The sequence below is a fragment of the Ylistrum balloti genome, unplaced genomic scaffold (genome assembly GCF_031769215.1).
Source record: "Ylistrum balloti isolate Yb309-2 unplaced genomic scaffold, AGI_CSIRO_Ybal_v1 Utg371740, whole genome shotgun sequence".
Lineage (NCBI taxonomy): Eukaryota > Metazoa > Mollusca > Bivalvia > Pectinida > Pectinidae > Ylistrum > Ylistrum balloti.
In genome coordinates, this window is record NW_026782874.1 from 82,348 (window position 1) to 105,290 (window position 22,943).

The 22,943-nt window shown below is 36.4% G+C and overlaps 2 protein-coding genes across 2 annotated transcripts in view; one reads left to right on the top strand and one right to left on the bottom strand.

Annotated features, from left to right (window-relative positions):
• LOC132563482 (voltage-dependent calcium channel type A subunit alpha-1-like) overlaps positions 1 to 13,913 on the bottom strand; it is a gene marked incomplete at its 3' end in the record, with an annotated part of 94,578 nt that extends 80,665 nt beyond the window's left edge. The window contains exons 1-3 of the mRNA XM_060228241.1: positions 13,720 to 13,913; positions 2,598 to 2,703; positions 2,217 to 2,356 (exon numbers count right to left, since the gene is read on the bottom strand). Coding sequence (XP_060084224.1) covers positions 2,217 to 2,356; positions 2,598 to 2,703; positions 13,720 to 13,913 — 440 coding nt within the window. The remainder of the gene's footprint in view (positions 1 to 2,216; positions 2,357 to 2,597; positions 2,704 to 13,719) is intronic.
• Positions 13,914 to 14,381: 468 nt separating this feature from the next.
• On the top strand, positions 14,382 to 17,528 carry LOC132563462 (octapeptide-repeat protein T2-like). The gene is made up of 2 exons (XM_060228221.1): positions 14,382 to 14,394; positions 16,999 to 17,528. The coding sequence occupies exons 1-2, from the start codon at positions 14,382 to 14,384 to the stop codon at positions 17,526 to 17,528; spliced, it is 543 nt and encodes a 180-aa protein (XP_060084204.1).
• Positions 17,529 to 22,943: the final 5,415 nt, after the last annotated feature.

The window sequence follows — 22,943 nt, forward strand, 5'->3', positions numbered from 1 at the left end:
TTCAGTTACATCATTTTCTAATTTTTGGACATTTTCAGTCAGCAGTTATATGTTCTATATAAATGATGAAGTAATGACTAGGTATGAAACTTCTAGCAGATAATTGGCTGGGTGTGAATTTAAATCATAACCTTTATTTTTAATTTAAGAACATTTTACCTGCATGTACTTGCATTAATAATTAATATTCATTTAATTAAATTAGGAAATTAATAAAACAAAATCTAGAGATCGAGATTATCATATCATTTCATAAACTCTGAACATAGAATATGTACATAACAGGACAGTAAAAATAACAATGGAGCCAAATAGGGTTATGAACTTTGGACGTTCAAATTATTGGCAGACATTCTAACCAACAGCATTGGTCAGTGGTTTACCTGACCCAGTCACACTACAACACTACCCTCTGTACCAGTCAAGCCATTCTAATTTCTAGCTGCTTCATCTCCAGGCATCTATGTCAGGGACGTATTTATAATAGACATATATATACGTCCCTATCTATTTCTACTAAATAAGTGCATTCATTACTACAATCATCTTTATTACAAACCATTTTACCTGAAAGCGCCCAGCAAATGCCCCAGGGTAATTCTACAGGTTTGTGAACAGGGAATGGGACTAATCAGGGAAACCATCCAGAGAGCAATCTACACCATTTCACTGCTTCCCACGTATTTATTTACACAAAAAAAACTTACTCTCGATGCCCGTCACAAGTTTTAGGGGACGCAAGACCCTCAAGATACTTCCAGCCCCCTGAGATGACGGTGTAATATTACAGTAGTCTAATAACCTGGTATGAATATCAAAATATATCAGTACTCTAGTAGACAAGAAGCATATATGATCATTTTGATTAAATTCTGTTTTAAATATAAATGGTTTGAAGGAAAGGTAACCATGTCGGTGGTAATTTAGAAGCTGACAAGGGACACAAGATAAAATGCAGAGCTCAACCTGTTGGCCAGGTCTGAATCACTGCATCATTACTCATTATACGGTGTTTTATTCATGTATACATTTTTCACATGTGAATTATATAGATAAATTAATACACCCAAGATGGACCGTGAGATAAAACGGGAATATGCATTACTTAATACATGAAGATGTCACTGGGTGCAAATACATGTACATAAAATTTATACATGTTACATCTTCTGAAATCATGCACCAAAAGGGAAGGGAGCACTATCCAGCTTAAATGGAATACAGGTTGTTCTAACCCACTTGTAGTTTCGTCCTTAGTCAATCCAGTTTCGGCCCCAGCTCAGTTTGGCCCTTGTTTCTTAATCATTTCGGACCCTTACTTTTTTCCAATAAAATCTATTTTCACAAGCACTCATTCTCTTTTATTGTTGCACTAGATAATGTATAATTGTTATAATGACATTCTGCAGCGGGCTTTGTTCAATCTTGTGTTAGTATAAATGGTTGCTTCTCACGGCTCGCTTCTAACACATATTGAAGGAATATTTATTTAATTAGCATCACAAGTGAAAATCTTCAAAACTTTAATTACATCCCTAAAACTGTGATTTCAGTTGAAATCTAAATAAAATACGAATTTGTGTTATAAAGCCAAAGGAGGTATCATAATAATTTCGAACACAACTCCTTTCGCGAACATGGCGGACGAAGGTAGGAAAGATCGCTCTCTCGGGAACAAAATGCTGCAGTACCTGTGACAGATGGACACACTGGACTTGTGGTACAGGTAGACAATATAATTATCCAATGCCTTTTATTATTGCAATTAGGCCTATTTATCACTGTTGACATGTCTATCCTATTGAAATTTAATATTTGTAGTGTTTATGAGAACACATCAAAATGTCATTACATTCCGCAAGCGATGTATCTTCAGCCCGGGTCAAAATTGCTTAGACAGCAAAATATCATATTGATCATGAACTTCAGACTCAGCATAAACCGTTTGATTTCCATGTCTGCGGTTAGCAGATTTGATTCCGGCGCCATTGTTCTAAATTTTCTTCCCTCCAACACAAAAGAGTTCAATCCTTTTACTGTCTTTACCGTAAATAACATATCTTCATAGAGTGACATTTAAAATCTTGTCACGGATAGTTTAAATCGGGCACTAATATTCTAACCACATACATGTATAAGCACACGCTACACTGTAACTTTTGGAAACGACTTTCATGCTATTTCTATAGCGCGAGGTATCCGTGCATTTTACTTACCCTGTAACTACGACTACGAAATCCATGATGTTCCAGACGTTTCGTAGATACGACCCACGATGTAAACAAAATCCCAAAGCAACTATTTTCAACAGCGCTTCTACACAAAATATCCCAAGGAAGTACATCTCAGTCGCTTCCTAAAATATAATAGAAAAAAGGTTTAGAAAATTACTCAACATTCAATTTCCCACTTCTCATTTGTTATATATTGTACGATTAATTCTGAAAACTAATATTACTGTTATTGCTATAAACAACGAGACACATAATTACGACATTCACTTTTGTATTTATTAAAAAAAAAAACGGATTTTCAAAAGGCGCGAGTGCGCTCTGACACATGGCGCTCTTCGTCATCAAGTACACTTGTATACGTACCAGCTGTAAAGCTAGGGGCGTTCTGTCGTCGTCTGGAAGATGTTCTTCCAAGGCGAGTACGATGCAGTTGGCGATGATTGTCAGGAGGACCATGTACTCGAATGGCGTGATGAAGAGTCAAGGATTGTAATGTAATACAATTTTGATGAAATACATTATATTCGCAATATATAAGTTATTATTATGATCGGTGAAAAAGCATCGGTGTACGTTTCTTTGAAAAAATCACACTGACAAAAAATATCAGAAAGAGAGAGACAAGGAGAGAGGGAGAAAAAGAGAAAGGCTTGCTATGGCTATCCATTGCAGATTTTCAATGCACAGGACAAATAACAAATATTTGTTATGAAGTTTGGAAATAAACAAGAGCAATATTCATTCGAAAAATATATGGTACACATCGGATTGAAACATACACGTGAACGTTTTTGTTTAACACAATATTGAACTCAAATGCATGGCCACTTCCTAGAAACAGCACGGATAACCGATAAACAAGAAGATCGATGATTGAAAAAAATTCTCATGAACTGGTAACTTTCATGTCGATGATTGAATCAGGTGTACAAATTATTCATCAGTGGAATGTAGACTTATCATTTCAGTCTATGAAAAAAATCCTTCAAACATATTGTCCGTGTCATTATTATATCTCTCGCAAATGAACGTTTCTCTGACGAGACATACACATGCACGTAACACATTAAATACCGGCATACATTAACTACGTGTGGATACCTTGTTTAAAATTCACAACATTTTACCTTTCTTGCTGGAAATATATTGGAACTAAACAAAAAATACATAAATAAATCACAGGAAGTCTACATGGCTGAGCTTTCCAAGACAAGAAGATAAATCTATCACTGTTCCGGTTTATTCAGCCCCTCCCCCCGTGTAAAGATTTACCCTATTTGACTGAAATGTTTTTATGACCCATTTTCTGCCATGGATTATTGTATATTCTATACATGCATGGCGTAATTTTGTCATGTTTTATGAATGTATGTCAAACCCATTATTGCTTAAAATGGCAAAATATGGCTCAATTTATTTGTGAATAGACAAATCAGACATTGTATACATATGATATACATATACATTTGATATCAATCTAATTAAAATACGATCTCACAGATCGCAGTCAGAGTTATATATTTATGACCAGTATCATATTTTATTCTTATAACTGGGATACCACGTTCCTACAAATACTAGATACATACATACATACAGGAATTGCCAAATGTCCAGAAAGAAACGATTGTATATATTCATTGTCACTGAAGTAAAATACTATATAATGACAGACTAATGGAAAATACATGTGAGGGCAGCAGAGTCTGTAAACACATCTGCAAACACGGTTATTTCTAAAGAGTTACACAAGTGCCATGACTTTGCGGGTGACGTCAAAGTCACGTCGCCTTACGACATTCGCCGTTACCGCCTGTTCGCATTAATGGTGGGCTAATAGATTTGTGATGTATGTTTCGTCTAACGAAATTAATAAGTGTAGTTTCGAACGTACGAGAAAGAACACTGTTTGCATCTTACAATGCCCTTGGGCACCCCAGCCGATATCCAGACTGTCTGGTGTGCCTGTTTGACGGTCAATGTATGTGCATATTCACAACTTACATTGTATCGGTAATGGAGTCATAACGCTATGAATAAATGAAGTGTTATTTGTAGAGATTCATACAACACCATCTAAGAAAGTCTTACCTCTGGTTATCTTCTAAATGCTAGGGTGTTTTTTGTTACAAATATATACTTCTCGTTAGGTGAAAATGTAATATAAATTGAAAGGAGATAAAGAAAAAATCAAATGCAAATGCCGTATCTATGATATTGTCTAAAGTGGTTTCATTAAAGTTCAAAGCATCACACCCTAATACAACAAGACCTAAACGAAAAATACAGAAGGTTAAATAACAGATTACAATAGTTACATGATTGGTCTGACTACCCTAAATAATTGTCTCCTATTTTTACACCACAATTACTCAGTATAATTCTTATGTGGAAAATTACCTAGAATAATGCTGAACTTGTTGTGTACTACAACTTATTTATATCATAAATGTAACAGAGGTCATTATTTATTTCAGCTAGGAATCGAATATAATGACCTCTGTTACATATATATATATATACTTATCATTGTGGATAATGTCTGAAATAGGTGGAAGATATATCTAAGATATAAAGTCATTTTGAAAAATTGTCAGAAATGCCTCAGAAATCGACACCACGTCTTATTTTTCCGATGTCAATGAAATATCGTCTCCCTTTTATATGACAGAAAAAATAAATCAGCTAAAAATTCGAACGTCCCTCTTTTTTATGACAACAAATGAAATAAAAGCTGAAACGTGGCCATCATCTTAACGTTGATGGAATACGTTTTAATTCCGTAGATAATAAAGGACGCGCACAGTTAAAACTTCATCAGTACCTGCGATAAGTGAACACCTCACGCTGAGTGTTGGTGTTACACATCTCACACAACATAAACCTGGTGTAACAATTACACAAGCAGTGCTCAAGCGGGGGAACGTTTTATACGCATCAGCATGACAATCTAACGAATGTTTTGGTGGCATGTTTAACTCAAATTGAATTATGTTGTTCAAGTGTGTGTTTTATCATGAAAGGGTTGATGACCTTGACCGACCTGTGTATCGATCGACTGTGAAAATTGTCATTATTTGCCAATGAGGGTGTTTCGCCTCCACCTGCATCTACGGAATTAAACCGGAAGTTGAATAATGGGCGCATGTGCAGACATGTAACATGCAATATGGTGGTTATCTCACTCTTTCATCATCATTACCCAATGTCGAGGAGTGATTTAATACTACACTCTCCACATGTTATATTCTTATCTTAAATTTAGTTTACAAAAAATACATCATTTTGACGGAGTATAAAATCAACGCGACTTTAACAAGAGACGATAAAAGAGAAAAGACAGCAATCATTTAGAAACACTCTACATAATATGAATTATGACAAAGCCATTTGGAGCGAGCGTAGTAGCAAACAAAATAAAATGTAGTTGTGTATTTCATTGTGGTAAACAAACCTGACAAAGTGTTTGGTGACAATATTCATTTAACTTAAGGTTTAAGGAACTCATCATTCCTTGTATATTGTATCTACATATTATTGCATTCCTAACCAGTTCATGGTGCATTGTTTTTCATTTCAGACAATTCCTGTATGTTTTGTCGAGTAAGATACTAATCGCCATAGTCTCGTTCAACAACATTATTCTTGCTTGCACACACGATGAACGTTTTGGTGAGTGAGATTATTTGTTGCTATGTCCGCCATGTTGCTAACCGCAATTGGCGCAAAGCATTACTGGGAATTCCACTTCCGTGTCTCAAATTCATGACAGAAAGAATGTGTGAAAATTTTCACTTTTTTCCTCGCGCTTGTTATCTTCAGGGCGTGCTATGCCCGCTATTAATAGATATCTATAAATTATTGTTGCATATTTAACTGACCGTTTATGTGCTTTAGATTATTTCACAATTTAGTAAATGGCTAACAGATAACGATCACTATCCAGAATGTTTTTGATTCCCTTATACCTCCTTAAGTCCCCCGCACTGCTATTGACGTAATCGTATTTTTATTCTCATAGACAGAAAACGCTTACGTTCAATTGCACGATGCATTGGTCCAATAAGATTAGATGTTGACTGGATGTTTTTTTTTCTGAATGTCCTATATTTTATATGTGCATTTGATTAGTATACCTTGAATTATAACTGCAAGTCATGTACACCAATATACCAAGGCGAACTTGTAAAGTAATTCCATACTGACTTAATGCATTTTACACGAGGCGTCAGACGGCTATTCAATTCTGATCATCACATGAGTATCTGCATTATCGAGTTTGGACGCGATTCCATAGACACAAATCGTTTAACTATTGCATAACACTGGTTGGCGAACTCCCCTGTGAACGGTAGGCATGGTGGACCACAGGCTTGATAAGATCATCTTGCATTGCCTAGCAGCATTTAGTTATACAGCATGCGGCAATGACGACAGGGGGTACAAGAACCAAGACCAACAGACACGGGCAAATTATTCATGGAACACCGCCATTTGTGTGCATGGATGACATCGAGATTGGCTCGACATTTGAATCCTTACAGACAGCAATCAGAAGATGCGTGGTGATGCTGCGGTCACATGCTATGGCACCTAGTCGTCTGCGTTATTGCATTCAGCGATCCTCTTTTTTTTTCGTTTGGTTTTCCGTCATATTATTTTTTTAGCCGAATGTGCTTTGTAGGCATGTTAAGACCTATATCCAGTTTCTCAAGGCCAAGCGACAGCATAAAAAATCGTACCTGGCCCTTGTTCTTCATGGAACCGTGTGCTGACAATGAACGACTTCGTGACAGATCTATTGGATATTGAAGGTGAAAAACTATAGATTTCGAAAAAAGAAAAAAAAACATTTTCTATCATAAAGAACATACGTTTTACAAACATTTATCCATTTTTGTTTGGAAAAGAACTTAAATAATCACGTAAAAACAACAACAGATTTAACATATTGAATGTTATGTAACTATGACAAGTGAGAAGGATTGCAGAGAGAACTGCTTGTCGTTGCGTATTCCAGATAGGAAAAGGTAAACATTGAAAATTTCATTTCAAATCAGATTCGAATATAAAAAGGAAAATGCAAAACACTTGTAGGGTGATTTATTACGTGAAGTTATCCCAATGTCAGATTTGAATTACTGTAGTTATCGACTTTGTCACCAGTTTCTCCGAATAGCTGTATGTCTGATTTCTTCTCATCATTTTCTTTTTTTGTGTGTGTGCGTTGGTCTCGACTAATCTCTCCAAGGAGCGACCGTATCGATTCCAACAAAAGCTGCATATGGACGAACAGTTAAGCTCTCTCCTGTTAACAGCTGTAGTTTTTACGCTTGGTCGTAGTAACGAAAGAGGTGATGGTTGATGATGATGGCGGAAATGGTGATAGAAAATCCATGTTAATCTTCACTTGTTCATATGCCATATTCTTTTGGGAAGATTGCCCAAAAAACTCCAAATACAGAAATCAATGTTATTTCTGAAAGTGAATACATGAAGCTGATCAAAGACAGAAAGTTACAAAGTAATGAATGAAGATGTTGCTTATGTAAATCTATTACCCGTACTGCACCCGCTCTTATCATTTACATGCAAAATAGTTCTAAACCGATTGATTGTTGTGTGTTATTTTGATTCGAGGTTTTGTGAGTTTGTCTTTTTAAAGTTCGAAATCAAAGAAGTTAACAAACGATGAACTTTGGTATTTTTTCTCGACGTCAATTACAATAAAAAAAAGACAACTGAATGCTATCTAAAACTATTAAAACATTAATGTTTATATCTATACCCTGGATAATGGCTTCACAATAATTCAAATAATTTCGTTGACTTAATGGTATAGGGTTATAATTATGAAAGTAAAATTTCGGTGTACTTCGTATCGCTGAAAAAACACATCGCTGAAATATTACCCCTCCACAAATACAACAACCCGAGCTTGGCACCGTAGGATACAAATATCCAAACTGTCAGTTGTTATTGATAAGGCACTTTATCGGGAAGATGATCATTACACGATACACGAATTTCTTGCGCTTTTGCTACTCTACACTGCACGTGCATGTATCGATTGTGTGAAAGACTTTTGGATTTCCTTTAGTCCTTAGTTACATTAAAGAGACCATGAAGGAGGGAACGTGTGTATTATGTTTACTATAATCAAGAAAATAACCACAATAAAAAGAAATTTTATTTTCAGTTTCATTTCGTGGGTGCTCTTTAACCACATATGTCCACGAAATTTTACATGTTTGTTGACAGAAAATGTCAAGAATTTAAGCTCTTTCGCATTTTGTCAGTGCTTGAAAATTTCATTTATCCACGAAATCAAATGAAAAATAAAGATTCCCATGACTATTTTGTATGTAATGCTGAACATTGTACACACGTTCTGTACCATTCATGTGTTCTGTGTAAACGCCTAACCATTAATTTTGAAACACAAAGGCATATGATGAAATCAATAAAAAGCCAACGTAACAGTATCACTCAAAATGCATATCAGCATTTTTCTTCTTATCATCTATTTTCAATATACTTCCTTATTTCTTCGTTCAGATCTTATTTCTCTCTATTGATACGTTCACTTTTTTTCTGTTTCCAAGATCCTGAATATTGAATTATGGAATTTTTTCACACTTTCAATCAAACGCATTTGTATATTCAATATTGCACAAGGTGCGGTGGCTGATGAAATATCCGACAGCACTTTTACGTCATTCTAGATTAAGATGTATATGTACATAGAATTCTATAAATACACAATCAGAACAATGCCAGCTCAGTAGAAATCGAAACTTTGATATGTAGCGTGTTTGGAAATCTTCAGTGGAGTGTGTAAACAATAACACATCGATCAGAGAAGTATTGCTTCCTGTGTGGAAAATGAAACATATTTTATTAAAAACTGATTTGGTAGATTCCTACCAACTCTATGTCAGTGTCTTAAAACCAGGACCAACGTGTGTGTAGAGGAATATATTTACTAATAACAAACTGTAAATATCTCAGGCCGCCGGGACGTACTTTGCACAAAAATAATAATAATAAGCAGTGTTTGTCATCGCTTAACCCATTGCAATTTTTTTACAAACGAGGGCTGTTAATTCCAGAAATCCAAGTTTTATGCTTAAATTTACAATGTTAATGAAACAGTGAGATTATTAGGATACTTCAGGTAATAAAAATATATAGTTGTTCCCCAAAGCATTGACTTAAAATGACGTTGGTCAATTGGACATGAGGTGACTGGATTACTTTGGCTTGGCTGCAGTGTTTGTACAGTGAATAAAGTACAACACGACATCCATCGTTAGCCTGATGAGGGGAAACAATCCTTTCATTAAAATTACATGTTAACTTACATTAATTGTTAGTAAGTCACTCCTTAACAAGGTGTGGTGTTCTTTTCCATATTGAAAATATAAAGGATTTTACGTAAGAAACCCTCGAGACTAACCATCACTGAAAAGGGTATATCAGTTAGTGATGTTTGCGAACATCTGCGTAGCGTTAACGCAGAGAGATACCACTATAACACGGAATATGCCTGGACCAATGCGGCCATGATTCACCGTAACATCAGTTATTTTTCAAGTTCGGTTTAAACATAATGGTGCATTGGATCTTTCATAATATCATACATTCTTTCATTTAGTAAAGAATTCCGATAATTTCTGAGTTATCAAACATGGTTGGATTCAAGAAAGCAATTTTACATTTTTGGCATCAAATCCATTTACGTCTTAACGGAAAGTGAATAAGTACAGTTACAATATATGCCAGCCAGTGAGCTACACCACACACTGTCCCGGCCTTTTCAACGACTTGCCTGAGAGGCACTAATTCCATAACTCGGTAAAATATATTGGTTCTCCTTTCGCCGTCCATTACATGTACAAATATCGATTTTATAATGAAATTTGTTCATTAATAAAACCACCTGAAAGTTATTGTTAAACCTGAATCCTTATATTGTGTAGTTGTTTCTATAATGAAGATTTAGTATACTTTAAAAGGCTAAAAGGAACATTCTTTTTATGCGACAGACTTCTGAACGGCTATCATGTGATGTAAAAACGTCCTGTGAACTCAGGAGTCAAGCAGTAAACAGAAGACTTCCAAATACAAAATAATCACATCGTGATATTGTTTACAAATCAGAACACAAAACATATCATATTTATATTGTTTCAGTAACTCAAAAGAAACCCATTCTTTTCATATATGTTATGTTTCCGTGAACTATTCAATCCAACAAACCGCGACAGGATATTGAAACTGACGTATAGCTGTGACGCGGTGATAAATTAATGCGCGTTTCTTCGGTTCGCGCTTGCTACACTGGTTTTATCAAAGGATAAAGTTCCATAGCTGTGAGAAACCAAAAGGGGTTTATATTTTCAGTTCATAACAAACTGTAAATATAGAAAACGTGACAAATAAAATCGATGTATTTTTTGTAGAACAATTTTACTGGTTGTCTAGTGATATTTTCCATACATACCGAGTTTATTGACGTACATATTCATTTTATTGATATTGTCGAATATTCTCAAAAATTCAGGCACGAATCTTCCATTCACTTATTCCATGATAGGTTCAAACTTAACCGCAATATCTGTCTCTAGAGAGCAAAACTTCACATGCCATCGCCATCATTCCCTACACGAAAGGCAAGACGCGTTATCGATTCTCGACATTCGTGTATTTCCTTTATTAGATAAACTCTGCAGGTCGTATTTTACAAGACAGCGCCATCAAACGTACGATTCACGTGTAACTGAATTCACCAATCGTATTTATTTCTACATGCGGGCTTCCGTTCGTTGTCAGATAGAGTTTGTGTAACCCTACTGGTAGTGTAGGAACAGGCTGACAAAGTATTTGCTATATAAATTAACATGGTATCCTATTGCAGATTTACCATAAAAGTATTTCTGTGACTTTTTCGCTGACAGACTAATTCATGTTTGATCTGATAAGTCACTACCTATGGGTAACGTATTTTTCCTCTTAATGTAATGGAAACGATAGGAATATCAATCATAGAATTGCGCTGGAATTCTTTATTGTATCCGAAATTCACTACATTGAATCATTAAATTCAACAAGACGTTTATCGGTTACGTATTATGTTGCGGAAGAGATTTTCACGCTCTTAACAATCACACTAACACTTGAAAAGGGCAGATGAAAAAAAAAACATGTAGATACACAAATTACGTTTCAGCATCAACAGAAATCATCGACATATCTTAAGTAATCCTGTTGGTACGATCCAATACAAAACGGAAACTTCAGTTGAGCTTCCAATCATTATTAGATTTATTGCTAGTATACGGTTTTCATAAACGGGGAATCGGTTCGAAACTACGACCGATATACAGCATCGGAAACAATCGTAGGATACAAATGAAAAGAGGATTTCAGACTGGTATAAACATGGAGAGGAGACGACCAGAACGAGGCCACAGGGAAGGTAATCGAAAGTTGTGTACAAACGAATGAATCAGAACGAGGCCATAACACTAGGAATCCAGAACGAGGTAGACATATAGAGGGATTTCTGTGAATACCTCGGTGACAGTTTGGATGTTATTAGCACGATATTATGATATAGGACAAACGTCAAGAAACCAGAACGAATCTGTGATAAGAATGAGGCCACCAGATTTAGGTCGTCATAAATAGCGGAAAATAATCGGGAAACACGTTACCGGTAATGATGACGATATCATTACCGTAATTTGTAATATATTCGATGCCTAAACACTGAAAACGAGGCTATTGAGTGGGGAGTCGGGTTCGGATATAGTTAGCTAGAAATCATCGCTATAGCTTCATTAATCTTGGCAGAAGAATCAGAATAAATGGACTTTCCCGTTAAGCCCGTATTTCTACACGATTACTCGTTCATATTGGGCTTCACAAAAAAAGGCACCAGTACACTTGTCCGGTTGATAAACAATATCATTAACGGTTGAATTACAATTCATGAGAAGGAAAGAGGTGGTGATAAAAGCAATAAATCAGTTCGGAGTCGTGGTATAGAGAACGGTATCAAACTGGGATCACCATATACAGAGGGAATCAGTTCGGAGTCGTGGTATAGAGAACGGTATCATACTGGGATCGCCATAAACAGAGGGAATCAGTTCGGAATCGTGGTATAGAGAACGGTATCATACTGGGATCACTATATACTGAGGGAATCAGTTCGGAATCGTGGTATAGAGAACGGTATCATACTGGGATCACCATATACAGAGGGAATCAGTTCGGAGTCGATAAAAATAAAAATAAAAAAGACAAAAAAATTATTTTGACACTGCAAGGAGAAAGTAACCAGAGCGAGGTTGTCATATAAAGGGAAAGGAGAACAAGGTCGTGATATAGGGATCAGGAACGGAGTCGTGAAATAACGGAGGGAACCATATTGAGGTAGTGATATAAAACAAGTAAAGTGAACCAAGACGAGGTGATTGTATAAAGAAGGGAACCAGAAAGAAGTGGCTGTGTATTGAATAAGGAAAATAAACCAGAACGAGGTTGTGTATAGGAACGAGAACGAGAACAATACAGAGGACAATCAGAAGAGGTCAACAATAGGACGACACTTAAAGACATAATTCTAATTCGGAAGTAGGAGGAGGGTCTGACGACACTTGAAGAGCAGAATTTTATGCAAACCTTGGCTAAGAAATGCTCGGCATCTGAATGATCTAATGATGAAAACTAAGGAGGAGATGATTATACTGGAAAATTTAACCTCATTAATGTCGTATCTTTGATGGATCTCCCTGCATCTTTTCACTCGTTAAAGAGATTTTGCACCTCATGTACAGTTTTATTGACACGAGGCTAGATTCGTTTTTATGCTCTCCAGATGGACTACTTATTTATAAAACTTTCTACAATGCAGAATGTGACAATATAAATCAGATTTCCAGAAATATCTAAACTTGAGATAGGTATTGATTTTTCATTCCATTCAAACTTATCTCGTACTGTGTATTTACTGTCTCATTTTATAGGCACTGATTACCACTGAAATGATAATGTAGTATGCTTAAGATAAAAGCATTAAACTGAGAGGGTACTACCTCTGAAACTGTTATTGGTCTTTATACAAAAATTGAAAACAGGGGACATGTTAATATGTTTAAGAAAAAACAAAATGGAAAATAAAAACGCTTAAGTTACCGACAGCAACGACAGATTCAATATTCATCTACGTTAGGATTGTATTGATCACAGTTTTTAACGTAGAAATCTGAAAATAAAATCTTCACTAGCATTTACTGTTCTATATCGAGTGATTTACATAACTATGGTTTGGTGTTCTAGAGTATGATGTACCTGGAAGAAAGAAATATAAGTAATATATATACACTGTAGTGCTATTTCATACCGAATTTGGCAGCACCGACTCAATAATCACAAATTATAAAAGAGTTTGATATTTCTTTTTTAAAAAGGATATCCCCATTCGATGATAATCTTTGCATACTTGCGGATGAAATTTTCCTCACTGAAGATGAAAAGTGACCGCGTGGTGCTGCCACTTGCTCCCGGAAGACTAAGATTCGCTGCCTTTTTGGCACAGTGACGTAACGAACCGTCATAAGGGCCATTGTAATCGTCGTCCTGGTTACCGTTCACCTGAAAGTTCGCCATTCTGGAAAAAAATTAAGAGAAACTTTAAATCAAACTAATGGGAAAAGAACATTTTACTGTGGAATTGATGCAAGCATTAAAATCCATTAGCTGTAAACAAAAAGATGATTACAAGCATTTTCCTATACATGGAAATAACAAAGTAGATTTAAACGTGTTTAATTTCAGTTTCAACGGTTTAAAGTCACACCTGGTAAAATGTCTTCTTTATTCAAGATCGATATTCTACTGAACCATACATCGTAATAGATGGTAAAATTCAGAAATAAAAGGCTTCCAAAACCGGGCACTGATTTCTCATTTTTCTTCATTGTTGTGAACGTGAGACATTCACGTCGACTTTTCAAGACATTCCATTCTGATCTCGAAGTCTAGTGGTACCATCCTCCCATTGAAAATATCCAATACAAGGTGGTTTCAAATCTCCCGTGTAATTTGTTAATTAATTCCTTTCGTATAATGGCCCAAATGGCGACGAACGGTACATTAAAACTGTTTAGAACTCAACAAAGACTTGGTGTTATCGCCTGCTGACATCGAATCGATAGTGACATATGACCTATCTCAAAGTCCTCGGAGATGTCGCTTATTTCGGACATGCAACAAACATGGCGACAAGGAATCTGTGCACGAGATCTCGTGGGAAACGAGAACACGTTTAATGAATATAACCTCTATACGTAAATAGGTATTGTCCTGTTATACAACTCAACGGTGCAAAAATATCATTCAGAAAGACTATGTAATATTGACAGCGACGATACATTAAAATACACTGTACCAATAGTTCCTTCATTTAATCGTGTAATTGTTCGTTAATTCTATCAACTTTTCCATAACAAACGAGCCAGATGTTGATATATATAACCGATCTACACACAGGTGTTATGCTATTGGTCTGAAGATGTTCATGTCTGTAGGTACACTCAGACCAGCTGTTGAGCTCGTGTTATTTTATCTTAGATTAAGAGTGCTCTCATTTTGTGAAACCGTATAATTGTTTACTTTTGCGAGTAGGTATCTTTGCGTTATTTTGCGATACACAGACGACCTCAAAAATCACATCAACAGCAAAAATTGGTGTATAACACAAGCAAACCTTGCAGGGAAAATGCAGTTGATTTCAGAAATACTGTACATTTTTCGAAAAGAACTTTTAAATACGAACACAAAACCTTATGACATTTCCCTATATCTATTCTGGTAACTGTTCATTCATTCATTCATTCATTCATTCATTCAGTTTTAAATTTCATCGTTCCCACACAAACACTGCGACTATTTATAGTAGCTGTGACTCTATCTCCCTTTGTTTCTATTGTATATGTAAGGTCCATGCGAAACCCGTATCGACCTTGTTCTGCTGTGTCTGCAGAGAAAACCGCTGATGTGGCCGTTTTGTAAGATGGCAGTAATTTTGACGGATCTGGAACCAAAACATGTTTTTTTATATAGATGTATCAAACCATGACACCTACTTCAAAACAATTTTTCCCAACAATGCATTTTTTGAAGACTATTTTTTGCACTCACAGAGAAATGTATAAAAACACTTATGGTTTGCTGACAACGGAACAATTTTTGCTCTATCGCCTTTTCACTGTATCCGCGTTATAGCTTCACCATTATATTTCTGATTATGTACACTATGACAAAATTAAATCTGATATCTATGAAATAAAACTATTATGTACATACGTTCTCTATATGACCAATTCCAGATTCATACAGGAGAGAAAATTAACCATCGATCAAGTAACACGTACTTGATTATCGGAAAACAATCAACATAGGTTCACAACATATTTACATTTTGTTTCTGTTGAAGTTGAATAACTTTCTATATTCAATAGGGATGAACATAATTGTACAGGAAATCAGGAGAAAGTAAATAAGAAAAGGAAACATAAACATGTATATGAAATGATTACATTTCACTTTTTGATTGATTGAAGAATGAATGATATTCATATAACTTCCTGAACGGTGTAAAACAAAACAAGAAAACAAAAACAAACAAACAAGTCTTAATTTGATTTCAAATTAATAACACTTGTAAACATCATATTTGCCGATATATCATAACACAGTTTTTAACCGAGAACGACTCCAAACAATTAAATGTGTAGCTTTAATAAAATATCTACATCTGTTCAATTGATACAGCTTGCGACGAGATATGTGGTTCATAGTGACAAGTAAAACCGATACACATATCAGGATAACAGTTTTTCCTTGATAGAATATAGCAAGTGTTTGTCACCTTTTTGTTCATATAATACCGAGAATCATTGATTATTTGCCTCAACCAGGGAGTGATTATCAATGCTGCAGCCCTTTGTTGGTTTACCGATGAACTTTAGCCACATGGCGCCCTAATGAGAGTTAGTGTATTGGCACGCATAAACACCCAGGGATAATAAAGGCGTTAGATAAAAAAACAACCTAAAAAAAGCTTTGTGAGCACAGTCTCCATGGCTATGAGAGATATAAGGATTTGTTTACATTCGTGCAATTTGGCTTTCAAAATGGCTGATTCTTATTTACAATGAAGTACCCAAAGGCAAAATTGTCGATAATTATGTAACCGTATTAGGTGAATATCTATTTCTTAATATTTGACAAATAAATCTGTGAAAAAATACGGAAACATTATATTGATTTGCGTACGTAATCTTGGTGTTTATCTTTTTTACCGGCAATAATTGCAAATGTAAATACTCGCTAGTTGTTTGAAATGTTCTAATCAAAATAGAACACGCTTTGATTGGTTGAAGTGATCGATATACCACCCTAGTAATCAAACCCAACATCGTTCCCATACCCACGGCACTTCTGACACTGCAGAGTGTCAGGGAACGGTGCTCAAGCGATGAAAACAACGTGATTGGTTTACACGTAATGAACTATTGAAACGTACATTGTGGTCGGATTATTCAGGTTAACGGAAAACTTTTGACAATGGCTATGCTTAGGCAGCGATTTTCCACAAAAATTTCAAAACATATTTTGTTCGATTGAACTTGTCTGAACCTTTTTTAGAACACGCATGCTTTTATATTTGTTTCATAAAAAAACATTTAAGGATTCGTAAAAAGGGAGGGGAGGACGGAGAAGAAAGCAGAGAGGGGAGGACGGAGAAGAAGCCAGAGAGGGGAGCACGGAGAAGAAAGCAGAGAGGGGAGGACGGAGAAGAAGGCAGAGAGGGGAGGACGGAGAAGAAGCCAGAGAGGGGAGCAAGGAGAAGAAAGCAGAGAGGGGAGGACGGAGAAGAAGGCAGAGAGGGGAGGACGGAGAAGAAGGCAGAGAGGGGAGGACGGAGAAGAAAGCAGAGAGGGGAGGACGGAGAAGAAGGCAGAGAGGGGAGCACGGAGAAGAAAGCAGAGAGGGGAGGACGGAGAAGAAGGCAGAGAGGGGAGCACGGAGAAGAAGGCAGAGAGGGGAGCACGGAGAAGAAAGCAGAGAGGGGAGCACGGAGAAGAAGGCAGGGAATGGAAGGCAGTGAATAAAGCAGGGATGGGAGGACGGAGAACAAGGCAGGGAGGGGAGGACGGAGAAGAAGGCAGGGAGTTGGGGGGTGGGGGAGGGGCGGAGAAGAAGGCAGGGTGGGGATGACGAAGAAGAAGGCAGGAAGGGAAGACGGAGAAGAAGGCAGGGAAGGGAGGACGGTGAAGAAAGCAGGGAGGGGAGGACGGAGAAGAAGGCAGAGGAATGGTGGACAGAGAAGAAGTCAGGGAGTGGAGGAGGGGATGATACACAAGGAGTATCTAATTAGACCACAACCAAAATAATTTACGCTAAAAGTTATCGATGGTTAAATGAAGGTAAGGATAATAAAGGGAATTATTTGCGTAGAATTCCATTCGCTTAAAAACATTTCATGCAAAACGGTTAAATCAAACAACATAAATAATTTGAAAAATGCATTTTACATTTCATTTTGATTGTCAATGTTTCTGCAAGACTCAACAACATGCCCCCTCCTCTCCCACCCCCAACAAGATATAGGGTATGGTGTTTTGGCAGCTGATGGTTTGCAAGCAACTGCTTGTGTTTGTACTGTGCGAAGTATATGGCAGAGCCGGTGTCTATTTCAGTCTTCCCTTATCTCTATTCCTTGCTAAAAATCAATAAGATCAATGACATTACACACACACACATCACACATCACGCACGTGGTACATAATATCATATCAGTCACGTTTTGTATCGTATCCTTAAAAGGAAAAAATGCTCAACAGGTTCAATCGATCAGAAGTCACAAAAATAGATCGTAATGTGTACGCTTCATACATATCTCAGATAATACATACCAGAAATAAAACAGAAACAACAGTCCGTACAAACATTACCACCAGCTAGTAGCTGAAACAGATTGTGTTCTGCACTTTACCCATATTTTAATCACAAAGTGAAAATGTTTTATGCTTCTTCGGTGGTTTGTGAGGAAACTCTGCTGCACTATGCTTCGCCCTCGAGCATGTGAATTTGTGAAATGACATTTTAACGGAAAGCTCAAAGACGGCCAAAAGGGATTTCAGTTTAGGACATTATAATTTGCAAACAGCAGTACGCCTCTCGACACTAACCTGTTGTTTATTGATTAAAATGGATTTACAATTTTTCAAATGCTGTGTTTAACAAGTTCTTCTCTAGATCGTACTCATCACATTTCGGCTGATTCTGTAACTACTTCGATATGAAAAGTGCGGAATCAGTCGAGGTCAGCCGCAGATGTCTTTATTGATTACAGTGAGCTGAGGGTTTTTGTTGAGGGTTCGAGTTCTATCTGCCTGTCCAATGTGCGCCCCCTGTCGGTGCTGTTTTTAGTTACAGGTCGGCACTTAAAGTTGCACCTCTCCAAGATATTTTAGAGCCAAGTGGAAACGTCCTTATTTCGGCCAGTCAATGAAATAGCGTTGTCCATCTACATCCATTTAGCGTCGTTTTGTAAAACCTTTTTTTATCCGCAGATATTTGTGAATGAATCAAGATCCTGATAAATGATTGTTTTCGTCCTGCTATGTAGATAAAGCATTTCATAGTCTTTGAACACACGTGTGAGTTATACAACATGTCTTGGCGGTGGAAGACGACTGCCATTTTAAAACACGGCATGAAGTAACATTTGTTATTTAATGGTTTTCATATTCGGAAATCTTGATGGTAAAATAAAATCGTAGATAATATATCGAACGCTATTTCACGACAAGACCTTATATAACTTTATCATTATTAACATCATATTATGATAGTTATTTAGGTCACGATGACATGTCAAACGTTCACACTAACCATGACGAAGATCATTTATCATCAAACCCTTCACGCCTAGAACATGATATATACATGTAGCTAGACATAAAAATGACCAAAGAAAACAAGACAAATCAAATTTATTTTCTTTCAAACTGCAATGAAGATATCCATTTCTGCCTTGGAAAATGTCATAGAATATAAAGAGAAAGAACAAACTATGACATATCTGTTGTAATATACTTTCTTCTTAAACTTTATTTCATTTTTTTTTATAAATATATATATAAGTATTCTTTAATCTATCCTATCATCTTACTTGCCATTTTCACAACATTTATGAAATAAATAAAGAAAAGATCAATGTATGTTCCAGACCTAAAGCTAATAGTTCTGAAGAAGAGAAATACTTGTCGGTGATAAAAAAAAAAAATTGCAATGGAATGCCATTGAGTCTAAAATGAAATATGTGTTCTTTTTGTAATTAAATTCAATGGTTCGGAAACACTGGTGACATTTCACAGTTCGATTAAGACGTGCAAAACGTTGCAATATTCTTACAACTCCCAACATTTGTTTGAATTGTTGTGTTTTATATTCAATATCTTTTGATTGATGGTGTGATTCATATTCTATATCTAGTGTTTTGTATTGTAAAATACTTGTTTTATATTGTACCATCTTGTGTCGGATGTTCTAATCATCCTTGGGTCAAACTTTATTGAAAATATATCACAAGATTATCAACACATCAACATCCTCGGAGATAAACAACGAAATGGACTAGTGTCTATTATTTAATTAATAGTAAACAGTACATTATTTTCTTATCTAGTCGTTTTATCATCCCAGGAAATAGCAATAAAATGCCCCCCCCCCCCTTGAAATTGCTATCCCCTATAGAAAGTAAAGATACTTAAACGTACTTAATTTTTCACGACTCAATTTTTACGTAGTAGTTTATCTTGACAATGACAATCCACGCTATAATTTTTTTTTTCAGCGCTTAAAGCGACAAGATAGCGGTTACAGTATATATCAGTGAAGCGTTACGATTCGTTGTAAAGTTTTACGTGGCTATATGCTGCATGCCGTCCCCAACTCCAGCATATCCTTATCAATACTCTTATATGCATGCAATATGTGCCACATAACAATACTCAGTGGACCTCTGAGGATATCCACTCATCAATAATTTACATACCGAGGAATGACTCGTGTTGAGTGATAGCTGTTGGCTAACAGCGGCTCTCTCACAGCACACTACAATACACAGTTGTATGGGTTTCGTATCAAACCAATTAACATATCAGAATACCGTTTTCAGCAAACTCATATTGAAAATGGCTGCTTCCCTGCTAGAATAACACCAAACTATAAATGGAATGTGTACCAATCCTGTTTAATAATAAGACAACTTTTCTAGATAATCATACATATGCGTTATACATTTGTTTTGGTTGATATTTGGTTTGTTATATGTATAATTACTGAATAATGAACAAGACTGTATTCCGAGCACTTTTTTGTTTGAAACGGGCATGGTACAGACACAAACTCGTGCTTTGTTTATTCAAGATACCGAAATTCCTAAAGATATTCCCATGGGTAATACATGGCCAGCTATAAAAAGGTAGACGTTACAATTACATCACAGCAGTCCAATTTTAAAAAAATAGGATGAAAGGGTTTGGTCAAAGAAAATGGAAAATGTTGGGGAAAAATAACAGATTTTTAAACACAAATTCCAGGGCAAAAATCTTTGAGTTTGAGCCCGAAAATCCCGTCTCAGAATTACATACACCCTTATAAATAATATTTGGTGAACATATATATCTTCGATATGATATTGATATGCCCCTTGTTATATTTAGTCTTTAACATATCGGATAATGTTCATATATGTAATAAATAAAGTGTTTTCAGACCCGAGTATAAAATAGGGGATTGAGTGCACGTGTGATGTATCATCTTTGTATATTGTGCAATATACAATATATATATATATGTATATTAGGGTGTGTACAAAGTAAAGAGAAACAGAGCGTGTGATAATCTATATACCAGCTATCATATATATTGAGTCATTTCTTCCATGAATCATAAAAGTATGTACAATAAGGTACAAAAATCGATATTCTTTCCAGTAATTTCTACTGGGTATATCTGAACTCGCCGCTCCCGAAATACCCAGTGTGACCATATTACATGTATAATGTGTGGCCGTAACTGACCAGACTGAGTGACACGAGTCAGACCTTGGAACGAATGAGTTCCAAACAGCGGAAGGACATTAATCAAAAGCGGTGGAGTGGCTGTGCGCGTATTGATCTGTATTTTATGCGACACCATTGTGGATGATGTATAATTTAGAATGATTTCGTCCTGAGCGTGACTTGCAATGTTTCCCGTCTTGTAGTATAGGAACTGCATGGTTTTCAATAACGGGATCAACCCAGTGTAGACCATATTTACCCATTATCTCATTTGTACTGTTCCCAGTACACTGTGTATTGACTTTCCACAACGATACAAAAGTCCATAGGACGAAAACCACACAATGTTCGCGACTGTTTCCACAGTACATATTAGGCTTCTTTCCATGTGTCTTGGGTAGGAAAACCAGTCATCATATGTAGTTAATAAATACCCCCCTCCACTCCCCACAGGACACAAACCACTCCCCACAGGACACAAACCACTTTTTTCACTGTGAATTGCCTTTCCCCATTGTTTCCAGTCCCTCGTGCCAACGAAAAAGGGGAAAAAACCTAAATACATATATCAGAAAGAATTCATTCCATATCGTGGAGGTCGTAATTTCATACAAAAAAAAATCAGTGAAACATGACGTATACGGAAAACATCCAAATTTAAGGATTGTTTTAAGGTTTCTGCGCATGATTCGTTTGCTACTTATTTGCATAATGCTTCTCTTAGAATGAAACATCTACAAGAGAGTAATGACTCTTCTCGGGGATGTATGCATTATTTACAAATATCGGTCAACATCATGGCAGTTAGCGTGCATCGCGAGGAACCGGATACTGTAATCACCCCACCGGAAGTTCTGATTGTAGCAAAAACTGTTCAACGCACGGTCAACTTGAACAATAGTCGAACATTTCGCATTTGCGTTACATTCTACCAGTGATCTGCGGAATTGGTGAGCCAAAATACTAAAGCACAATTTGAAGAGAGTGATAACAACAAGCTTCAAATCAAAATAGAAATCGTTGAAGTGCTTAGCAAAAAATGGCGTACAGGCTGTGAAACGACAGGACTGTGTGGAACTATGGTTGGATTGCGGTGTTAAATCTCGTTTATTGGTTTCTTTCTACACCTTTTGCCGATATTACTTTGTGTTCATCGATTGGCTCTGTTAAGCGTGGCGGTTGTGTAATAATGGGTGATCACAGTTACCGCACTCGATCCTTAGCCAACAATGGCGGAACACATTCCTTGGCCTCCTCAACGCATATCATGACGCTTCGCTGACGGTACCATGACGTGTCGTTTCATATCGGAAGTTGATATAATCTCGGTTGATTCCGTGTTTCACAGAGAGATTGGCAGATGATACTCCTAATTATCTCATTGCCCGCTGTTGTTAACTGTTGTTAACTGTAGTTTGGGGATATCATTCAGCTGTGAATGTTTCTCTTCGAATGATTACTGATTGAAACTGATGTTTTATGAATCAGTGTTGGTAGTTTCCAATCTTTAAAATTCCCATTAATAAAACTTTTCAGCGTTTACAAGGCCATGTCACAA